Raw genomic sequence first — 23,210 nt, forward strand, 5'->3', positions numbered from 1 at the left:
ACTTGGGAGGCTGAGGCAGGAGAATTGCTTGAACCCAGGAGGCGGAGGTTGCAGTGAGCCGAGATTGTGCCACTGCACTCCAGCCTGGGAGACAGAGTGAGACTCTGTCTCAGAAAAAAAGAAAAAAAAAAAAAAGTTTTAGGGCAGGAATGAAAGGAAGGAAAGTACACCTGGAAGGCCAAGCAGGTGACTCAAGGGACCCTTGACATGGGGTTTTATACATTAACATGCTTCCAGTTCCCAGGGTGGGGGAAGCTTGCATTCCTTCTCCAGATTCTTCCCTTGGGCTGGGCTGTCCACATGCACCGCCGTGGCCTACCAGCACCTGGGAGGGGCCGCATGCGCGGTGTGTGTACTGAAGTGGTGCACGTGCTCATCTGAGGCGCTCTTCCCTTACTGTCGAGGGTTTCCCTGAGGAAGGTCATATACCAGTTAGGCTCTGCCATTTTGCCTCTTAGTGCTTATGCTTGAGCCCACTCACCCGACTCCTGAGATCTTACCGGGAAGTTGCTGATCACTAGTTTTGGGTGCTTCTATGTAGAAGAAACACCTATGTTGGGAGACTGCCTTTTCCTGGTGCTGGTTCGATCAATTATTATTTTAGAGAGACAGTGTAACAACTGCCTATCACCTGATGGTCGCATGACATTCCTGGGTGCTCTTCTGCCCTGCTCACATCTGTCTACTGTAACAGAGGCTGCTCAAAAAACAGGCAGGCCCTGTGACTGCCTCCAGCCCAGGTTCTGGGAGCCCCCTTCTTGTCAGACGGCCAGGAGCTCTGACTTCCAGACTTTGGAGAAGGAGGGCATCCCTCTGTGGGCTCAGGCGTGGAGACCACCTGGGCCCTGGCACTCCATTCCTTGCAGCTGTGTCTCTCCACACATTGCTTGGGACAGTGACATTTCCTTGGGACCTCCTGGAGATGGCGCTGGCACACTCAGAGGGTTGGCAGGGATGGCTTAAAGGAGGTAGTGCAGGTAAATAACAATGAATGCCACAGGTAGGAGGATGCTCTCGGAGAGCCAGGTCCTCCTCCAGCCAACTCTTGCATTTTCTTGTGTAATGCTCCCAAGTTTACACAGGGAGATGGAACCCAGAGAGGTGGAGTCACTCACACAAGGACACACAGCTAGGAAGGTGCAGAGCTGGGATTCCAGCCCAGAGGTGTATGAGTCCAGAAGCTGATTCGAAATGCTAGCCCTGAGTCCAGAGAAAGCAGGAACATCATACGCCACCAAGCAGAGTCCGGCACACACTGGGCACCCCACAAACGGCAGGGCTTCTCATGATGAAGCAGAATAGGGTCTGGAGGCAGGGAACCTAAGGCTGTTTCATGCCAAATTCCTAGAACTATATTGAAAGGAAAACGCATACAAAAAATTAGCTGAGCATGGTGGTGGGCGCCTGTAATCCCACCTACTAGGGAGGCTGGAGTGCAATGGTGCTATCTCCGTTCACTGCAACCTCTGCCCCCGGGTTCAAGTGATTCTCCTGCCTCAGTTTCCTGAATAGCTGAGATTACAGGTGCCCGCCACCATGCCCAGCTAATTTTTTTTGTATTTTTAGTAGAGACGGGGTTTCACCATATTGGCCAGGCTGGTCTTGAACTCCTGATCTCAGGTGATCCTCCCGTCTCAGCCTCCCAAACTGCTGGGATCACAGGCTTGAGCCACCGCGCCAGCCTCACCCTAGCCTCTGATTGGTTGCTTTTTACAACCAATCAGATGTTTGCACAGGAGTGTGACCTTTGTAACTTCACTTCAGCCTCTGGTTGGCTGCTTTCTGCAACAAATCAGACTGATTGCAGACCACCACTTCATTTACATGACATGAGCATGAAGTGGCCAACAGGAAACTTCTAGGGGATATTTGGACTCAACAAGATTCTGTATTTGGACTGTTGAGCCACTGCTCGGTCCACTCCCACTCTGTGGGGTGTACTTTCATTTTCAGTAAATCCCTGCTTTCGTTCTTTTGTTGCTTCATTCTTTCTTTGCTTTGCTGGGCATTTTGTCCGATTCTTTGTTCAAAACGCCAAGAACTTGGACAACTTGCAGTCACGACCCTCTACTGGTGACCTTTGTCTTCCCTAAGATCCTAAGTCCATTATTTGAGGATTCTATCCATCTAAGAGCCTTGAGTTCCTCATTTGATGTTTACAGGGATCAAGAACGACTGCCAGGCCAGGTGCAGTGGCTCACGCCTGTGATCCCAGCACTTTGGGAGGCCGAGGCGGGCGGATCATTTGAGGTCAGGAGTTGAGACCAGCCTGACCAACATGGTGAAACCCTGTCTCTACTAAAAATAAAAAATTAGCCAGGCAAGGTGGTGGGTGCCTATAATCCCAGCTACTTGGGAGGCTGAGGCAGCAGAATCACTTGAACCTGGGAGGCAGAGGTTGTAATGAGCTGAGATCACGCCACTGCACTGCAGCTGGGTGACAGAGTGAGACTTCATCTCAAAAAAAAAAAAAAAAAAGGAAAAGAAAAGAGAAACAACTGCCCTATCCTCCCAACCACCTCCAGCAAAAACAGTTTCCCCACCAATGCCCAGAATGTCACCGTTCATATAAATTCCTTGGGCAAGAATCAGTTTTTAACAACTCAAGTGTCCAGCAAGGAACCTTGGTTACTTCTGGGAATGGGAGCAGGAAGACTAGAGATAAGAAGGAGACTTATACCCTTTGCATACCTTTTACATTTTGACCTACGTGAATGTATTGTTCCCCAAAACATTATTAAGCATTTAACACATTTTAAGGCTGTTACTAGATGGGTGGGCATATGTGCAGACAGAAGGGAGGGTGTTCCTGGAGAGGCCCAGGCCCCCAGGGCCCAGGAGAGGATGGACCGAGGGGTGTGTGTGACTTGTCCAAGTTTCAGTTCCCTCCAAGTGTTTCACAAGACCAGGGTCCCAGGAGGCCAGGCTGAGATAGGGTGGCTCCCAGCGAGCTCTGGTCCTGTGACCTGGGGCGCTGTGGACCCTGCCCTCTGCAGTGGCCGTCTTATTGCAGCACAGTGGCCGGCAGGTGCTCACTGACCAGTCTTCCACAGGGAAGGGCGGGCACGGGCAGTGTTATGAGGCAGGCCACTCCTGGCCACCCCCTGGGCCTCATGATGGCCTGTGAGCTGTGTGCACCGACGGCGGCCCTGGGGCTTCTTTGTGGTTGCAAAGGAAGGAAGTTTGACTGGGGACGGGGGTAGCCTTGGGGACCCTGCAGCCTCCTCTCCCAATGTGGGCAGCAGTGAGGGGTCCTGCAGTCACCTTCCAGCCGCTGGGGATATTGCCACCATCTACAGGGGCCTGCTGAGTACTGAAGCCAGGAAGGAAGGGGCTGGGGTCACCAGGTGAGGAAGGAAGAGGGTGAGCTGTGCAGGCCTGGAGGAGACACACGGACCGCCACTCACAGCACACCCTCTTGCCAGGACTACTGTGGACAGGTTCACTGGCTCCCTACTGGGCACTCCCTCCCACGTTACCAACAAGAAGACTGGATCGGTCCCCCGGCTGGAAGGGGCAGAGCTGAGACTGGAACACAGGCCTGCGTGGCTCAGCCTCGTGTGTCTCCCGCATGACACACTCAAGCAGGGGACAGGCCCAGACACATGAAGACCAGGAGGAGAGATGGTCGCAGAGGGCTGCTGGGCCCCAGCCTGAGCTGGGGTGGGGGCAGCTCTCCAGTCTCCTCTCACCCTACACACGCTGTCCCTGAGCCAGCAGGTGTGTGTGCGTGCAGCACACACACACACATACACATACGTACACACATACACACACACACATATATACATATACATACACACAAATACACACACACACACACACACAGAGTGGATCATCTCTGCAGACCACAGCATGCGGGCCTGGGGCATGTGGGTTCTCTGTATCTTCTCTCTGCCCCCCGAGTTGGGCCTGGGATGGGGCCCCAGAAGATTCACAGAACAGACCCAGTCTCAAGGACCTCAAGCTCAGGGACAGAGACCAGAGGGAACCCCAGGACATGCAGAAGCCTCAGGCCACGGTGAAACTGGGGGAAACCCAGCTAGCCCTGAAGAGGGAGGAGAACTGGGCCATGCAGCAGGGAACAGGTGGCCGGCAGAGGCTGGGGGCCAGGGGCCGACAGGCAGGGCCTGGGGCTGAGCTTGGGGGCAAGTAGGATGGTTCCAGGCTGTCTTGCTTTCTGAGAGGAGTGAGGAGACTGGGCAAGGGCCTCCATCCTGGGGGTGCTGACAGGGGCTGGTGCACATAGGTGCACGTGCACAGACACACACACACTTGCTTATCAGCCAGATGACCTGGCCGATGAGAACCCAAGTACCTCTCTGAGAGCCAGCCCGAACCCTGCAGGCTTGGCCTGGACAACAGATGGCCAAGGAAGCACTCCAGGCTCTTTGCAAGGTCTTGTGGGCTCAGTCTCCACCCCCGGGGCAGAAAGGCCAGTGGCCAGATCCCAGGACTGAGGCACCCAGGATGCCCTGGTCTCGGCCCCGCCTCTACCCCCAGCTTCCCTGACTGCGTCCTCTAGGAGCTGCCATCCCACCCCCAGCTCAGCCTGGCTTGGCCTGGGAAGTTCCAGCCTGCAGCCCCCAGCCCCAGGCACCACTGGGCTCACAAGGATCTGCACACATGGCACACACACCCTCCTGGAATGGAGATACAGGTACACATGTGCACACAGTTCCTGCCAGGAAAACTCTGACTTCCTGTATCCGGGCCTAGGAACTCTCATGGTCTAAGCTGGCCCCCTCCCTCTGCCATCAGCTGCTCAGCCATCAGCACCTCTTCCCAGCCTCTCTTGGGGCCTCCCCCTGCAGTGACCTCCACTCAACTTAGGTTTTGCTCCAGCCTCAGGACCCCACCACCCCAACCCCAGGGTGCCCAGGGCCTTCCTGTAGGTGGGCCTCCGGGAACATGGCGTCACAGGGCGGCCAGGGCCCTGGCCTTATGACTGGCTCTGACTTCACCCTCCCCAGCCGAGGAGGCACTGACAGCACCCCCATTTCACAGCTGGAAAAAAACAAGGCATAGTGAGATAAAGGAACCTGCCCGCATTCTCACAGGTGGGAAGTGGCAGAGCCAGGACAGAACCCCCTCCCCAACCCCACAGCCCAGCCCCAGGACCCTCCGGCTCCAGCTCCTCAGTGGGGAGTCTGAGACAGAAGCGTGGGGAAGGGAGTGGCAGGAGCTCCTTGGGGAGAACCTGACCAGGACCAGACCAGGCCAAGCCCTCCCTTCTCCCCTCTGATGCACCCTGCCTGGGACACTCATGGCCACCACCAGGTCAGCGGTGGGGTCAAGCAGGGGAGAGGCCGACCTGTCAATCACTTGCCATCTCTTGGACCCCTCCCCTAGGAAAAGACATGCCCTCTGGCGCCTGGCTGGGAAGATCCCCAGCACCACGCAGTGCCGACCCCTGTTCTCTGCCAGCCTCGGTCCTCCCATCAGGGACGGGAATCGCTTATCGGCACTAGCATCACACACCCGCCCCCACCTCAACCCTGGAGATGGGGAACCCCAACCCTCCCACTTCCTCATTCCTGCCCCACCTGCCCCACCCTGCTAGGGGACGTCTGGATATTCCCTTGCCCCAGCCTGCCCTGCTCCTGGCCTCCATGGAGGAGGGTACTGCCCCAGCACTTGCTCCCAGAAGAGACAGACAAGCCCTGGGCACTCAACCCCCAGGCTCTATCCCCAGCAAGACTCAGGCTCCAGGTCCCAGCCCTGGCATAGGAACCGGGGCAGGTCTGCCCGGGGAACTGCCCCCTGACTGTCCACAGTGCAGGGAGGGGGCCTGGAGGGAACAGGGAGAGACACGCCCCCTGTCTGCCTGGCACCAGAGGCTTTCAGACCCCTTACCCTGTCCTCAGGCGACCCAAATTCGTGGAGCTCTTGGAACCTTAGCCCACCTGCGGTCACCTGCCCCCCACTCCCGCCAGTGTCAGGGTCAGGCCCAGAGACACTATGGGGGCCCACTGTGGAGGGCTGGGAGGGGCACCTGTCACCACCTGTCTCAGCTGCTCCCTGGAAATCTCCCCATCTCAACTTTCAGCCTCCCCAGCAAGCCCGGCTGCCAATGCAAATGGGTTTCCCAGCAACCCAGCCCGCAGGCTTCAAGGCTTCAAGTTTCAGTGGCAGCTTTGCGGAGAAGCGGGGATGCAGGTGCACGCTGCAGCAGTCTCCTTATGCTTGCCTCCATTGCTGACACCTCATGCTCACTCCCGGACACACACTCCATGGGTGACACACCCCCTGCAGTAACTTGACAACTTTCACTGCTGGGAAGTCCCTCCTACATCTAACCCAAATTCTTCAAGCTGCAGGACCAGTCTTGGCCTCTTTTTGTCCCCAGGAAGCCCCGACTCTGCCTTGGCTGAGATGAGGCTGAGCGGGCACAAGGCCAGTGGACCCGGGCCGTGGTGGGGGCATCCACAGGCATGGGCCCTCCCTGCTCTGGACCTGCCTCAGTCTTCCCATGGGTTCCACGGGCACCAGAGGGCCACCCACCAAATGGTGTCACCAGAGAGCCTCCGGCCTGGCCCTTCAGCACACCGGGACCCAGGCCTCCCATCCCCTGCCCACTCCTTAGGGAGGCACCATTTTAATTCACATTTATTTTTTAAATAAATACTCTGCTCTTCACTTTCAGACTGGAGGGTGAAGCCAGACAGTCGGGCGGGAGGCTCCCCATGACAGGCAGCACTGAGAGCTCTGCGGCCCCAAAACACTCCCGACCAACGCCTGAAATGCCTCCTGCACGGCTGCTCCTTCTGGCCAGACAGCTGTGCTTGGCTGCTGACGACAAAAATTCCCTAACTGCAGTGTCAGAGTTGGGGGCAGGGCCCAGAGTGACTCCCTGGGCTCCTGGCTGACCCCCACTGACCACAGCCCCCTGCCGGCGGCCGGCCCCCTCTTGAGCCAGAGAGAACTAGATACAGGTGATCCGCACAGCCATGGCACTGGGCACCTTGATCTCCTCAAAGAGCACACGGCCCCGGGGGGCCTCCGCACCCACCACCCCAGCTTCAGCTCTCAGCAGGTCTTGGGTGTGCTGCAAGAGATGCTGGTTCCGCCGGCAGCCCAGTCGGCGCAGCGCCAGAATGGCCAGTATGTGGTCCCGCCTGCAGAGACATGCCGGCGCTCACTGCAGGCTTACACCTCCGCAACATCCCCAGCCCCAGGATGAGGGGAACCCATGGGCTTGGGAGTTAGCGTGAGTCACTCTGCATTCCAGGAGTTGGTCAGGGAGGTCAGATTGACTGAGGTCAGGAAGAGCTGTGCTGGGGGAGGGGGCAGAGCGTGGGCCGGCAGGGGAAGGGGGGCCACCATAGCTGGGCTTGAAGGGGCACAGGAGAGGGGTGTGCAGAGTGGGGAAGAGCCCACGCAGAGGCACAGAGGGAGACCCGAGGACAGGGTGGAGAGGGAGGGAGGGAGGGAGACGGGGGTCAGGTGGTGGAGAGGGAGGGAGGGGGTGATGCAGCTGCGGGTGATGGGCCGATGGGGTGGGGGAGTAGTTGGAGGGGAACCCCCAGGGTGCCATGAGGGCCACTCTCTCTCTGAGCCACAGCCTGGAATACAGGCCAGCTGGGGTCAGGGAATCTTTCCCCACCCCATGGCAGGGTGGCCCAGGGAAGGGGATGAACCAGGGACTTTCTGTGAGCTCCACATCCCAGAATCTTCAAACGAATGGAATTGGAGAGATTTGAACTGGGATTTCCAAAAGCTTGGAAGACTCACCATCGCCCCAGCACAACCCGGGATCAAAACCCTTCCTCCTGACCCGATCTCAGAATCCCCTGGCTTTCAGAGAGGGCTTTCTCTCCAGGGGTGGGGGACCCGCCTTCCCCCTTGGATTCCAGGACTGGAGGTGCGCCACCCCCCGTAGGGCTGATGGAGGATGGCCGAGAACAGATTAGGAGAAGGAAGGGATGCTCTCCATACCCCCTCCAGCCTTGAGGGTCTGAGGATCCAAGGCCTACCTCTTGCCTCTGGTCTCCAGGCCCCTGGGCAGTCAGGTACGGGCTGGGGTCCCTCCAATACCAGCCCCTTGGCCCCGAAGCTCTGGTAGGAAGTTAACGGAAGCAGGTAGGGTACGCACCTAATGTCGGGGTAGCTCCGGATGAGAGTCTCCAGGTGCCGCTGGATGTCGTCTTTGTAAGTCTCGCCCAGGATCTCGGCCACGCACTGGATGGCTTGGTCCAACCATGTGGCCTCGGAACCCTGCGAGACAGAACTGCCACCTGCCCCAGGAGCCCTCTCCCCACCCTTGCTCCAACTCCTGCAGGAGCACCAGGTCAGCGCAAGGTCAGCCCTCCCGCAGCGTCAGCCCTCCTGCAGTCACTTCAGCTCGGCGCTGGGACTGCCTCCCCCAAAACAGATCAGGAGCGTGCCTGGGCACCCAGGGCTCGTGGGCCACACAGCATTCATCTCCCCTCCCATCCCATCCTGCTCGGACAGGAAAACTGAGGCCAGCCTGAGCGTGCTGCTGCTGGGGGCAAACAAGGGGTATGCAGGGCGCTGGTGCCTCCACTCTGAGGGCTCTGGCCTGAGGTGGGGAACACCTCCCACAGACCCTGACCATGAGATGGGGCTGTGACCTTCGCCCCTTCCCTGCGGCCCTGCAAACTGTATGCAAATGTCTGCAATGTGCCACCCTCCCACCTGGTTCCCCCCACCCCCCAGCCCCACAGGTGCCCCAGTCCCTGTTTCACCTGATCCAGCGTCAGGAGAACCACTCCCGCCAAAAGCCCTTCTGGTGCTATGGCCCTAGTCACTGCCACCCCTCCCCACACAGAGGCGAGCACTGAGGGGCAGTCAGATGTCACCCCTACCAGGCCCTGGAAGGTGTCGCTGATGGCCTGGGCATCCAGGCTCATCTTCTGGGAGCCACGCATGCGCTCCATGGCCCAGAACCGCTTCCGTGGCTTCAGCGCCTGTGCCAGGTACTCGCGGACCACGAACCGGTGCACCTCCTGCAGAGTTTCCTGGGCGACCCAGGGTCAGGGTCAGGGTCAGAGTCAACAGCCCCAACCATGGGCACAGCCCTGCCAGGGCCCTCCCCCTTGTGGTACCTGTGCCCGTGGCTGGGCCACACGCTGGAGATGACCGGTGAACCTCACTACCTTGTCCATGAGGGGACGCAGCCAGTCCTGCGTCAGCCAGTCCCTGGTGCACACAACTCTGAAGAGCGGCTGGGGAAAGAGGGGCTGGGAGTCTGCAAATGTGCACTACCCCCCCAACCTAACCCCTCCTCAAAGCCCAGTGTGCCACTCCTGACCCCTTCCCTCCTGGGTTTGGGGTGCCATTCGCCCTCCTAGCCACAGGTTATATCAGGAGCCCTTTCCCAGAATGCCTCTCCCGGGCCCCATGATCCAGGGGCAGGGTTTGTCCAGTCAGATTTGCTCAGGGTGTGCCCCGGGGAAGCCTTGAGGGACTGGGTGAGGACCCTGGGCCTGGATCCGTGGACCCACCATCCCAGGCTTCGGGGGTGACCACTAAGAGCTGGAGACTGAAGTGAGAAGGCAGGTGTCTCCCAGCCGCCCCTGCTCAGCTGGGACCTCACCTGGGTCCCCTGCCCACTACCCTACACACACCCATGAGCTGGCCCCTGGAATAAATGAATGCTGTGACCTGGGCCTCCAGGCTCTAGGAAAAAGGGGGTACCTCCTGGGCATGGGAAGTGGGGAGAGAGGGCCTGTCATAGTCACCTGCAACTCACGCTGCAAGCCCTGAAGCAGGTGCTTCTGGAAGCTGCAGGTGGCCGCCACCAGGGGCTTCTCCAGCTCCTCTTGAGTTCCTGGGAACCTAGAGAGAATACTGGTCCTGCGGAGTGGCCAGGACCAGCGATGAGTGGGCAAGGGAGACCAGGCTGGGGAACAGGGCCAGGCGCACAGCTCCACTCACTAAGACTACAATGTGAAGGGCAGCCCATAGGGCTCCCCAGTGTAGCTGCCTGCAAGCAGAGTCAAGTGGGGGATAGCACAGAAGCCCAGGGAGCCAGTCACAGAGGGGTGGGTCAGGGGCGGGTGACCCTTTCCCCTCTGGCAGCTCTGGGACAGACCTTCCACCCCTCTTGGTAATAAACAGTGCGGCATAGCCATGCCTGGAACACACCCTACCTTGAGCCTCATAACTGCTCCCTGAAAGTGACAATGTCCCTATTTCACTGTTGAGGAAACTGAGGGCCAGGCTACACCTAGTCCCCACAGCCAGGGACACAGTAGGGCAGGCTAGAGTTCCATCAAGGGTTTGGCCAGAGGTTGCCTACCAAGGGTCAGAGAATGCTCCTTGGAGCTGAAACCCCAGGGTCCCAGGGCCAAGGACAAGCCTGGCACAGATTAAGGACAAGAGAGTGTTGGAGAAGCCATGCCTCATGGTCATGCTTTGGATATAGGCAGGCCAAGTTCAAGTCTCAGCTCCGCCACTTCCTGGCTGCATGGCCATGGGCAAGCGGCACCTCCTTTCCAGGCCTGTGCTCTGTACCTGTGCGTGGGTACACTGCACTTGGGAGGAGACCCGTCAGGCAGGGAAGGCATTCACAAAGTGCCTGGCACTCACGAATGCTCACAAAAAGCCAATGGGAACTGAGTCCCCTAAGGCACAGAGTTCCCACACCGCCCCAGGGAGCAGGTGCTCTGATCCTATTTGACAGGTGGCAAAAGAGCCACAGAGGGGAGGCGGCTTGTCCCTGAGCACACAGCCAGCAGGTGGCACAGCTGCTCTCTGAAGTCAGATAAATGAGAAGTCCTTCGGGACATTACAATTTACAAACTGTTGAAAAAGGATGAACCCAGACCGGGGTGGCTCAGTCTGTGCCTCCGGCGCTGGCCGCCCTCCACGCTGCTGCATCTGCTGAGGCCTGGCCTGGAGCTCAGGGCACAGAAGGCCGACAGCCACTGGCAGCCCACAGGGAGGGCCTCTGCCTTCTGCGGTCACAGAGACCCAGACCTCACCCCAGCACAGCCCAGGGTGCAGGCTGAGGGAGGCTTCCCAGAGGAGGAGGTGTCCCGAAATGGAAGAAATGCAGTCTGCGATGAAGGGAGGGAAAAACCCAGGGCAGCAGGCAGGGAGCTGGAACCCCTCGCCCCCTGCTCAGCCTTGAAGAGCCACCCACACTCCCCCAGGGCCTCCGCTCAGATGGACACACACACACACACGCACACGGCACACGCCCCTCAGCTCTGACACACACACACCACTCAGTTCCACCCCTGCACGCACATGCACACACACCTCTTAGCTCTGACACACACACACACACCCCCCCCTCAGCTCTGCCAAACACGCACATCACACACCCTCAGCTCTCCACACATGCACACACACACGCACTCTCAGCTCCATCACGCACACACACACACCCCCCCCAACTCTGCTGCACACACGCACACACACTCCTCAGATCCACCAACACACACACACACACTCCTCAGATCCACCAACACACACACACACACACTCCTCACTGCTGCCCCCTCCACGCGCGCGCACTCCCTTCCATCCAGTTTCCCGGCGCTCGCGCGCCCCCTGCTGGCCACGCCGCGCCTGTGCAGGAGCGAGCGAGCCCTACCTGAGCTCCTCGCAGGCGTTGATGTAGGCGCCCAGGTGGGGCTCGCTCACCGCCTCTGACGCCAGAAAAGCCTTTTCAAACCTAGGACGGGATCCACAGAGCCTTTGGGGACCCTCCCTGGCTGCGCGATGACCCTGGGTCCACCCTCCCAATCAGGTCCCTACGCAGACTCCTCCCTCCCACCTGCAGAGCACACCAGGCTGGGTCGCTCCCCTACTTAGGATGCGTCCGCACCTGGGCACGAAGAGGCCGAGGGCCCGCGTGCAGATTCGCAGGGTGGTAGCCTCCAGCTCCGCGGAGATGGCGCCGGCCGCCTTCACGTGCTCAGCCACGAGCTGCGAGCGAAGTCCTGCACTGAGCGTGCGTCCCAGCCGAAGACCTGAGGCCGCAGCTCCCCTGGTAGTCCCCCCACACCTCCAGCCCATCCCGTGTCTCTCAGTTTTGGCTCCTCCAGCTTTCAGCCGCCCATCCGAGAGTCAACTCCTGCAAACCCCCACCCTGCAGCCTCCCAGCCCGTCGGCGCGCCGGGGGTCCCCGATTTCCCCCCACGTGGGGCCTCAGGCTCCCATCTAACGGAAGGGTTGATTGGGACTGGATAGGAATTCGTTCTGGGTATCGCCACCGTGTGCGTGAGGCTTGAACACACGCCCCTTCTCAGCCCCTGCTCCCGGCCGCACCATGTGGACGTCCATGGAGAGCGGCGCCTGGTAAAGGCCCTGCAGCACCTCGGGGTCCTTGGCGGCCGCCCAGTGACTCTGCTCCAGCTGCAAGATGTTGTCGAAGCAGCTTGTGATCTTGGCCTGCGGGAGAAGGGATGGGGCCGCGGTGAGACCCTCCCGGACTGCGTCCCGCGCCGTCCGGGATTAGGGCCGCCCTGTCGGGTCACAAGCCCGCGCCGGGGGCCACAGGATGAACCAGCGCCAGCTCTGGCGGCGGCTAGCCTGGGCGCCGCACATCCCCCCAGGGCCCGCCCCCTCCAGCCTGGCCCGCCCAGCCTGACCCGCCGGGCCTGACCTCCAGGAAGCTGGTGTAGTCGCTCTCCAGTCGGGCCCACACGTCGGGCGCCAGGAGCGGGGGCAGGGGCTCGGCGGGCAGCGCCAGGCCCGGGGGGCCCAGGAAGTCAGGACTGGAAGGCAGGGCAGGGGGCTGAGGGCGGGCGCGGCTCTGATGCGGCAGCAGCTGCCCCTCTTCTGGCCAGGCTCAAAGTCTAACGCTAATCCCGAACCTGCGCATCTGTACACACACACACACACACACACACACGCACACACGCACACACGCCTCCAGGCTGCCATGCCACACTCCCTCCCCGGAAGCCTCTGACAGCTGGGTTCCTGCTTTCCTGCAGAATGCTGAAGGGCGGCTACCCAGATGGCACTCCGCCTTCTCCTCAAACACAGCTCAGGGGTCGGTCAACCTCCAATCCACAGCAGGGAGGCCCACAGCGGGGCGGACATAGGTCTGACCCCACACAATTTAAGGAGAAATTTAAGGAGTGCGGGACTTCAGGTAACCCCACCCCCCACCTCCGCGGGCGCTCCTGCTGGTGGGGCTGGGAACCGCTCTGCAGGGGACGCAATCCACCCTCATCCCAGGCACAGAGCTAGAGGCAGCCGCTCCCCGCAGGCTGCACCCTGAACCCAGATGCCCGTCCAAAGGGGATAGCACGGGTGAACCCACGCCAAGCGCTGCGAACCCGCGGGGGTTGAGTCCGGTCTAGCGGGGTGCCCTTTTCGCTTTTCTTTCCTTTTTTCTTTTTTCTTTTTTTTCTCTTTTTTGAGACTGAGTCTTGCTCTGTCGCCCAGGCTGGCGTGCAGTAGCGTGATCTCGGCTCACTGCAACCTCCGCCTCCCGAGTTCAAGTGATTCTCCTACCTCAGCCTCCAGAATAGCTGAGATTACAGGTGCATGCCACCATGTCTGGCTAATTTTTGTATTTTTGTAGAGATGGGGTTTCACCGTGTTGGCCAGGCTGATTTCGAACTCCTGACACGTGATCAGCCCCCTCAGCCTCCCAAACTGCTGGGATTACAGGCGTGAGCCACGGTGCCTGGCCAAGATGTGCCCTTTTCTGATGCGCCCAAAGGCACTTGGTGGACCAGCACAGGCCCTACTCCCATGGGAACCTCCCCGCGGAAACTTTTCAAATTCTGGAACTGCGTATGGGTGACCCCTAGAAAACCTGGGGCGGGAGCGCCCCACGGCGTAACCCGCCGAGGAAAGCATGTCGAAGCTCTCGGCTCTCAGCCCTCTCCCAGGGAGGGAACAGAGAAGAAAGGCCTGGTGCTCCTCAAAGCGGGCTCCCCAAGGCCTGCGGGGGAAGCGGCAGCCGTCCTCGCCACTTGGCGCCCTGGCCGAGGCTCACCTGCCATAGACGTTGGCGGCCCAGTCCAGCAGGACATAGAGCTGCTCGCAGCCGCGGGCGTCGCGCGCGAGTTCCTGGAGGCGCTGGGCCACCGCGCTGTGGAAGGCGCGCAGATAGACTTCCCACGCCGGAAAGCCGGCCGCCGCATAAGCGGGCTGCACCTCCTGCCACACCTTCTGCAGATCGCGGCGAACCAATACGCCCAGCTCTGCCAGAAGCTGGGCCAGACCCGAGGCGCCCTCCGCCGCCGCAGAGGCCCACCCCGCGCCCGGCCGCCGCACGCGCTCCTGAGCGCTCCGCCGCACCGCCTCCTCCCAGTGCTGGCGCCAGTGGCGCGGCGTGCGCAGGAAGTCGCCGTCGTCGGGGGGCGAGGGGTGGGCCTCCTCCTCTGCGTTCACCACGCGGGCCAGCTCGGCCAGCACGGCCGCGTCCACGCCGTCGCTGCCCAGCGTTTCGCGCACGATGGCGCTGAGCTCGGCTGCCAGCCCGTCGTAATGCAGGCACACGTCCATGGCGCGCCGCGCGAAGGCCGTGGGGTCCTGCTCAAAGGTGCGCGAGGCCTTCTCCGCCACCAGCCGTGTCTCCAGGCGCAGAAGCTGTTCGAAGGCCGCCAGCAGTTGCCGTTCAGTAATGAGGTCGGCCACGGATTTGCCTTCTGCACAGGCAGGCGAGAAGAGGGGCGGTGAGAGAGACCGCCCCGAGACCCCGACCTGGATGAAGACCTGCAGGCCGCGACTGAGTCCATCCGGGCTGGATTGCCTGGCCTCTACCAGATGCCCCAGCCCAGCTGAAGGCCTGCTCCAGGAACAACAGGCCCCAGCTGCCAGGAACCCTTCCTTAGAGTCACCTTTGGAGAGGCAGACCCTGGGGCCCCAAGCCTGCCTGAACAGAGCAATTTGGGTGAACCCCTACCTTCCGCCTGGCTCCCACGCCCACCTTCTACTCCCAGCTGAGCCGGACCTGATAGCCTCATGCTCAGCCCTAACTGCAGGTCTAATAGGGTCGGAGCTCAGGCGGGGCGTTTCCTGCCCTGTCCAGCTTTACATTCCTGCTGCTCCCCGCTCTCCACCAGCCTCCACCCAACAGGAGCTCTCCACCTCTACCATGTCCCCCTCTTCTCAACCCCAGTGTATACTCCTCTGGCCAATCCCCCCGACCTTCCCTCCGGGTACCTCTGCGAGCCTTGCACCCTCTGCAACCCTGTGATCAGCTATGTGCATGGCCCTAGTTTGGCCAGGAGCCAGGCTATGACAGGTCATGGAGAGGCTGGGTATCTAGGGCCGGCCATGCAGATCTGGGTTCAAGTCCCATTCTCCATGCTGTGAGACTTGAGGCAAGTCACTCCACCTCTCTGAGCCTCACTTTTCTCATCTGCCCAATGCGGGAGCTCCCATTGCAGAGATATTGCAAGAATTTAAAGTGCAATTGTCCAGCTGGGCATGGTGACTCACGCCTGTAATCCCAGCACTTCAGGAGGCCAAGGCAGGAGGATTGAGTGAGCTCAGGAGTTTGAGACCAGCCTGGACAAAATAGCAAGACCTTATCTCTACAAAAAATAAAAATAAATTTAAAAAATTAGGCCAGGCACAGTGGCTCCCGCCTGTAATCCCAGCACTTTGGGAGGCCAAGGGGGCAGATCACGGGGTCAGGAGCTCAAGACCAGCCTGGTCAATATGGTGAAACCCCGTCTCTACTAAAAATACAAAAAAAAAAAAAAAAATTTAGCCAGGTGTGGTGGTGGGCACCTGTAGTCCTAGCGACTTGGGGGCCTGAGGCAGAAGAATCACTTGAACCAGAGAGGTGGAGTTTGCAGTGAGCCGAGATTGCATCACTGCACTCCAGCCTGGGCAACAGAGTGAGACTCAGTCTCAAAAAAAAGAAAAAAAAAAGGAAAAAAAATTTAGCCGGGTGCAGTGGCTCACACCTGTAGTCCCAGCTACTCAGGAAGCTGAGGTGGGAGGATCACTGCAGCCCAGGATGTCAAGGTCACAGTGAGCTGTAATTGCACCACTGCATGCCAGCCTGGGTGACAGAGTGGAGACCCTGTCTCAAATAAATAAGTAAGTGCACGTGTCCGGGGCCACGGTTTGGGGAGCCAGGGAGGAGAGCCTTTCCAGAAGCCTCAGCTCAGCTGCCCCAACCTCTCACCCATTTCCTTTCATATTTAGTGTTGTTTCTGAGGCCCTTACCTGCCTCGGGTTTCAGTTCCTCAGACGCTGCCCCAGTGGATGCCTGCTGGCTGACACCATTCATGACCCCCGAGGGCACCTCAGGAGTGGCCTGGAAATGGCCGGCAGCTGGGCCTTCATCCAGGGCTTGCCGGAAGGACCGGAACAGGGAGCAGGAGCTTCGCCGGAACAGGCCCGTATCCTCCTTGGAGACCTGGGTCAAAGCCCGTTGGCTGGCCCGGGAGAAGGCCTGCCTCAAGGAGCCCAGGCCCAGCCTTGTGCCATCCTTGCAGTGGGCATTGGGCTCTTTCCTGCTGCTTGTTCGCCGGGAGCCCTGAGCTGGAGTCTGCGACTCCTCAGCCTCCTTGGGACTTTGCAGCTCCAGCCCAGGAGTCTCTGTCTGTGGCGATGGCATCTTGGCAGCAGGAGAGCTGAGGGCAAGAAGGAGTGGCCACAGGAGCAGACGCAGAAACGTGGTGTGGCCCTGTGGGGCCTGGCCACACCCAGGGGCTTGGTCAAGGAAGGCTCCCCAGAGGAGGCAGCCCTCAGGCTGTCAAAAAGAAGCATCATCAGGCCACTCTCTTGGCAAGAGCCCTCAGTGTGCCAGGCCGCAGCTGGGCATGGAGATATAGACAGCTGCTTCCATCAGGAGCCTTTCCTGAGACCATCCCCCAAAGAGGGTCTCCCCAGGTGCCCACCATCACTTAGCCTACCAGGCCAGACCCTCCCATTAGAATTGGAGAAGGGCATTGACATGCAGGTTCTGGGGCCCAGTCCAGACCACAGCTCATAACACGCGAGGACAGGACCAGCAGCCACATCTAGGCCTTCCCAGATGTTAGGTCCTGAGGCCTAAAACCCTCCCCCCATCCCCCACCAGCTCCTTCACTGCCCTCCAGGTCCCTCAGCTCACCCCACTTCAGCCCAAAAGGCCTGACTACTTTGGCTCCAAGGGGAGGGCAGGGACCCCCATGAGAGCCCACCCCTTCCCCGGGTGTCGCAGAGTCTGCTGAGGTGGTGTGGGGCCTGAGGGCAGTGGCCAAGGCCACCCTGCTGCTTATCATGGCTGTGCAGCCGCAGGGCCGGCAGCAGGAGGAGCCTCGGGTCTATATTTAACCAGGGACTGGGGGGTTCTCAACACTGTTTCCCATCCATTGCCTCTCCCCCTCCCCCCACTCCTCCTCCTCTTCACCGTAGTGTGCTCTGGCCCCTCCCCAACACAGGGAATGGAGGGAGTGTCCCAGGGACACGGGAGTGGCTGAGCTGTGGCTGCTCCTGCTCCCCCAGGGCCCTCAGCACCCTGGCCTGCCAGGCTCCACCCACACCCCCTTCCAGCCTTAGGAGCTTTTGCTTTCCTGGCTTTAGGTTGGGAGAGAGGAGGGGGCCTCCCACCCACCCCATTACACAAGCTGGGCCATGGGTTGGGGAGGGCATTAGGCTGGCAAAGCCTCACTTTCCCCTGGGAGAAACTGGGGCCAAAGAAGGGCTGAACCTGCCCCTAGCGCAGCCCCAGGGCCCCCGACCCAGGTGCCAGGACCAAAGCCCCCGCCTGACCCACCACCCAACCCTTGGGTGACATCAGGCAGGAAGTGTGCCTCCCCAGGCCCCAGTTTGCTGGGGTGGAATGACACCAAGGTGGGCAGGGCCCAGACCCCCACCCACCCTCGCCCTCCAGCAAGGTGCCTGCTGGGTCCAGCAGAGGCCTACCCACCTACCTTCCTTGAGGTTCCCGGAGGCAGCTAAGCAGCTGGATGGAGGCTGGGGTGGGAGAGACACGGAGGCGGCTAAGCAGCTGGATGGAGGCGGGGTGGGAGAGGCAGCCAGGTGATTGATGGGGCTTCTCAGCCCCGCCCTGGCCACAGGTTGGCTACTTCCCCCAGCGCCAAGGTTCAGGGACGCTGCCTGATTCGGACATGACCCACACACTTCAGGGCGCCATCTGTCCCAGCCTCCATTCCCCTCTCCCTGGTGCCCCTCCATGCTTGGCATGGGGGCTGGCGCCCAGCCGGACAGGGGTGTTGGCACACGCCGCATCCACCCCTGTCAAAGGGACGGAGGCCGGGATGTGGGGCAAGGACAAGTCAAGCCCCGCCTTCTTGTTTGGGAGAGCTCACACTTAGTAAGCACCTACTGTGTGCCCACCTCGATGCCTGACACAGATCAGCTACTGTGACAACAAAGTTAGGGGGTATCATTTGCCCATTTCACAGACGAGGAACCTGAGGCCCACAGAGGGACAGAGTCTGCCCCTGGCCGCGTAGCTCAGGCTGGGGAACCTGCCTGGAGCTGGGAGCAGAGGCAGGACCGGCCATGTCTCCACCTCCAGGGAATCAGAACTGCTGCCCAGAAGCCCCCCTCCCAGCGAGGAGACCCCAGGTGTCAGCAGGTCCCAGAGTGGGGTCAGATGTGGAGGTCCTCTCCCAGGAAGCCTAGAGGGAGGCCAGGTAAGGAGGGGCAGCTGTGGGAGTGAATCTCTTAGGAGGTTACATAGGCAGAGGCGTGGGGGCCACTCAGCCTGCTTTTGTCCCAAACTAGAACTTCGCTGAAGGGCCAGTAAGGTCCCTAGATGGCCCCTCAGCCTCCAGCCATGCCTCATTTGACCCTGCAGCTCCCAACAGCTTCCCAAGCCATTCTTGACCTTCCCAAAGCAAAAGTCCAGCCAGGTCACTCCCCTGCTTTAAGCCCTTCCATGGTTCCCTCCTGCCCGAGCCCCACAGCCAGGCATCCATCCTGGAACCTCCTTCCTCCACCTCTACCTCTAGCTGATGACACCTCACCAGCTTCCCCTGGGGTTCACAGACAACCTGCATCGCACCCAGCCTCCTCTCTGTCCTCCCAGCTGCACGCCCAGCCTCCGGCTTCCCCTCCGGCCATTCCCTTTCCTGCACCCTGTTTGTTCGCCAAATCTGACCTGGGTTTCAGGACCTCGGGGTTCAGATGCCTCGCACCGCCTGCCGTCACCATTTATCCGCTCAGTGGGCACTCGGCATTGTCCCTGTGATGATGTGGCCCTCCTGCACTGGCCTGGCAGCCTCTGTCCATCTACCCCTGTCACCCCAGAGCACAGCCTGGAAGCAGGGGGAACATCGGTGTCAGGGTCGCCCTGCCTCCTCCGACTGGCCTGCCTGCTGCCATGCTGGCACCTGCTGGGCTGAGACCTGAAGGCCCCTCTCAGCTCCCTCCTCCACCCCCAAGGCTCTCGCCTGGCCTCTCCCTGTGCCTGCCTCCACACACACCCCTGGACTGTCTCTGGCTCTCTTTTCTCTCTGTGTCTCTCTGTCCCCAGTGCCTGGAGGGTCCAGGGGGCCCCAGCTCCTATGCTGCCGCTCCCTGATTGTAAGACCCTGGAGACTGAGGCCCGGCCTGAGCCCCGGGTCCCACTCTCCCCAGGTCAGGCTAATACCCCCTTTGTGGGGCCAGCAGCAGGGGCAAGAAACCACCCAGAGACACAGTCACTGAGACCTCCCACCCTGGGCCACCCTAGCTGTGACCGAGAAGTCACGTCTGAACCTCCCCACCCTCCCTACCCCCAGCCTCAGCTTCTACTCCCCACTTTCCCCTAGACCTTCCTTCCCATAGCTGCTCCTCATCCTCCCGATCACTCTGCAGTGCTCACCCACCCCCCAGCCTCCCCACCTACGCTGGGACTGGGCCATCGCTCCACTCCTCAGCGCTCCAAAGGAGCCTCTGCAGGTGACTGCCTGTACTGTGCCCTGGGCTGAAGCCCTGTGCGGGGCTTGTCCCCTCTCACTTCCACGCCTGCAATCCACCTTCACCTGATCACAGCCTCTGAGCTGCTCTCCTTTCCAGGACCCCTCGATGCTGCCTCCTAGGATCAGTCATAAGAATCTTGCCTAGCAGTTAGAGCGGTCATCGGCCAACCTCCCCAACAGCACTTGGGTTTTCCTGTTGAGAGGTGGGACTGAGGGACAGGACTAACTGGATTTCCTAGTCCGACTAAGAATCCCTAAGCCTAGCTGGGAAGGTGACTGCATCCACCTTTAAATACAGGGCTTGCAACTTAGCTCACACCTGACCAATCAAGTAGTAAAGAGAGCTCACAAAAATGCTAATTAGGCAAAAAGAGGAGGTAAAGAAATAGCCAATCATCTATCGCCTGAGAGCACAGCGGGAGGGACAATGATCAGGATATAAACCCAGGCACGTGTAAAACCGGGTTTTGAAAGCTTTCCTTGTAAGCTTTCCTTTTCCTTCCAGCCCCTGCAAATAAGGAAAATGACAAGGATGTTTGTTCTCACCACTCTGAATCCTCAGCATTTGCCTGGAAGAACAAGTTAAGGCAATAAGGAAAGAAAAATAGATAAGAGATGTAAACACTGGGAAGGAGCAGATTAAATTGTCATTATTCATAGGTGATATGATTGTTGGCTTAGAAAATCTGAGACTGAAAATTATTGGAGATAATAAAAGGGTTTAGTAAGTTTTGTGCATTGATTATGTAAATACAAGCAATACCTTTCCTGTACCCCAGCAAAGCCTATTAGAAAGAGACACTTAAAAGACTTCCCTTCACAGTAGCAACAAAGCATAAGCCCCCTGGGCCACCGCTGCCCTCAGAAGCAGCACAGCTCCATCCTTAGCTTGACATTCAAGGCCTCTCCTAATGACCCCTCTGGCTTCAGTTCCAACTTATTCCCTCGCTCTGATCACTCAGAAGCACCCACCTCTCCTCCACACCTTTGCACTCTGCCTACAGTGAGCTCAGCCCCTTCTTCTTCAGCTGTCAACTCATTGAAGGCTCGCAGAAATGGCTCCTCCCGTGAGAAGCCTTCCCCGACCAGCTGAGCCCATACCATGTTCGGCACCTCCTGCTCTGGGCCTGATCCCAGCCCTGGGCACACCTGCCATGACGGAGGGACAGTTACAGAGCCTGGAGACAAGGAGACTCGCAAGGCAGGGAGTGAGCCTGACTCAGTCCCCAGCCATGGCTAGTACTCGGCACTTTCCCAGGGAAACCAGGCAAGTGAATCTGACGCCTGAGCGTGAGCGCACGGGTATATGCACACTTTTCTGGGCATCGGTTTTGCACATCTGTGTGTTGACCTGAGAGTGTCTCCCTGTATGTGCGTGACTCTGCCCTGGAGTGTCCCCAAAGGGCCTGCCAGTGCTTCTGAGTCTGTGTCTGTGCCCGCATGCCCATCTTGGTGTCTTCTGTGTCTGTCTATCTGTGCTTCTGCCTGAGCGTGTCTGCCTGTGTATCGGGTGTGTTTATGTCCACTGTGACTTGCGCTGGCCCTCTGGCCTGGTCAGCCCGGGCTCTGAGTAAGGCCCTTGGCCTCGAAGGCCACATGCAGAGCCAAAATGGTCCTCAAGCCCATGAGTCGCCACCCCCGCCCACCCATAGCACCCCATGCCCTCCTGCTCCACTTGGCCAGAACATACCTGCTGGGCACACAGCCTTGGCCCAGGAAGAACGCAGCCACCTGAGAAGCCGGCCCGTGGGGCCCTCAGAGCCGGGCCCTGGCCATCGAGCCTCCAGAGCGGCCCGAGCGAGTGACCAACAGCTGGGACTTCCCAGCCATGGTCAGTGCCTGCCAGGCCCACCCGGCCCCACCCACAGCCCTACCCTCCGCCAGGACCCCATACTTTCACTTTCAGAGAAGTTCCCACTTCCTTTTCGTTCCGGAGGCAGTCACTCCAGCTTTCCATTCCAGACAGCTCAGGGCTCCGTCCAAGGGTCAGAGAACAAGGGAGGGGAAGGCTGTAGAGCTCGGCACTCAGGGCTCGAGGCAGCAGGGGTGGACACTGCCTGCCACCTGAAACACCACCGGCCCCTCCTTTGCTCAGAGGCCAGCGGAAGCAGGCGCTGGCCTCGGGCGACACTCAGCCCACAGTGCCAGAGCCCAGAAGGACCCCTCCCTCCAGGACAGAGGCTCTAGCACAGGGCCAGTCCATCGAGTTCATCCCAAGACCCCCGCTCCCTGCCTGTCAGGGAAGCTCATGGTGACAGTGAAGGAAGCAGTTGAGAGCCGCAGGCCGTTCCTCGGGGCTTCAGGAGCTGGGGGAAGGGACGGGGTCCTAGGGACAGACAGGGCACACTCAGGAGTGAGGAGGGACGGCATCCTGGGCAGGGGCAAAGGTGTGGAGGCGGGGGGTCAGGCGGGCAACTGCTGCCAGGAGGGCCGCTGACACTTCCCAGAAGAGGCAGCCTCACCCCTGCATAGGGGGATTCCGCAGCAAGCGTCCTAGAAAACAATTCAGGGAAAATCCAAAGAGGACAGATCCAGGCCTGTCCCAGCCTGGGCTGGGGCCACAAGGGTGTGCGACGGGGCCGCCGCAGGGTACTGAGGTGGGCAGAAATAGCCTCCTGCGCCGGCATCCTCTGGCTGAGGGCAGGGGTGGCCCCGCGCACCAGCGTCCTACAACTGAGGGCAGGGATGGCCCCATGCACGCAGTGTCCTAGGGCTGAGGGCAGAGACAGGCTGGTGCACCAGCGTCCTAGGGCTGAGGGCAGGGATGGTCCCATGTACCTAGCATCCTAGGGCTGCCACAACAGACCAGGGACTGAGCCTCAACAACAGACGTTTATTCTCTCCCCATTCTGGAAGCCCGAGGCCCGCGATCAAGGAATCTGTGGGGCTGGTTTCTCCTGGGGCTCTCTTCTTGGTGTGTAGGTAGCCCCCTTCTTCCTGGGTCTCCACAGGATCTTCCTCTTTGCGTCTGCATCCATATTTCCTCTTCATGTGGGTTGGGGTCCACCCTAATGACTTAACTTTAACTTATTACCTCTTTAAACGTCACATGTTTTTATAAGGAATTTTCCAAATAAGGTCACATTCTAAGACTGGACTTTTTTTTTTTGTGTGTGTGTGTGTGTGACAGAGTCTCTCTCTGTCACCCAGGCTGAAGTGCAGTGGCACGATCTCAGCTCACTGCAACTTCCGCCTCCTGGGTTCAAGCGATTCTCCTGCCTCAGCCTCCTGAGTAGCTGTGATTACAGGCACGCACCACCACACTCAGCTAATTTTTTGTATTTTTAGTAGAGATGGGGTTTCACCATGTTGGCCAGGCTGGTCTTGAACTCCTGACCTCAGGTGATTGGCCAGCCTAGGCCTCCCAAAGTGCTGAGATTACAGGCGTGAGCCACTGCG

General features: G+C 59.7%; 1 protein-coding gene across 14 annotated transcripts; it reads right to left on the minus strand.

Moving 5' to 3' along the window:
* Positions 1–104: 104 nt before the first annotated feature.
* EXOC3L4 (exocyst complex component 3 like 4) lies at positions 105–22,944 on the minus strand. 14 transcript variants are annotated; one of them, XM_021941610.2, is made up of 15 exons: positions 21,502–21,663; positions 20,797–20,960; positions 19,010–19,166; positions 17,814–17,890; positions 16,120–16,529; positions 13,931–14,585; positions 12,581–12,692; positions 12,244–12,366; positions 11,801–11,901; positions 11,567–11,647; positions 9,705–9,819; positions 9,069–9,188; positions 8,829–8,981; positions 8,096–8,217; positions 105–1,350 (listed from the first exon to the last, which is right to left on the minus strand). In XM_021941610.2, exons 2-15 carry the CDS (start codon positions 20,913–20,915, stop codon positions 1,332–1,334), a joined length of 2,364 nt encoding a protein of 787 aa, XP_021797302.2. In that variant the 5' UTR covers positions 20,916–20,960; positions 21,502–21,663; the 3' UTR covers positions 105–1,331. The 14 variants fall into 14 exon arrangements, with proteins under 14 accessions (XP_021797302.2, XP_003902352.3, XP_021797301.2 ...); XM_003902303.4 differs by lacking the exon at positions 105–1,350 and adding an exon at positions 6,597–7,118; XM_021941609.2 differs by lacking the exon at positions 105–1,350 and having other exon boundaries at positions 6,597–8,217; positions 9,705–9,801.
* Between the last annotated feature and the right edge of the window lie 266 nt (positions 22,945–23,210).

This window comes from Papio anubis, chromosome 7 (genome assembly GCF_008728515.1).
Source record: "Papio anubis isolate 15944 chromosome 7, Panubis1.0, whole genome shotgun sequence".
Taxonomy (NCBI): domain Eukaryota; kingdom Metazoa; phylum Chordata; class Mammalia; order Primates; family Cercopithecidae; genus Papio; species Papio anubis.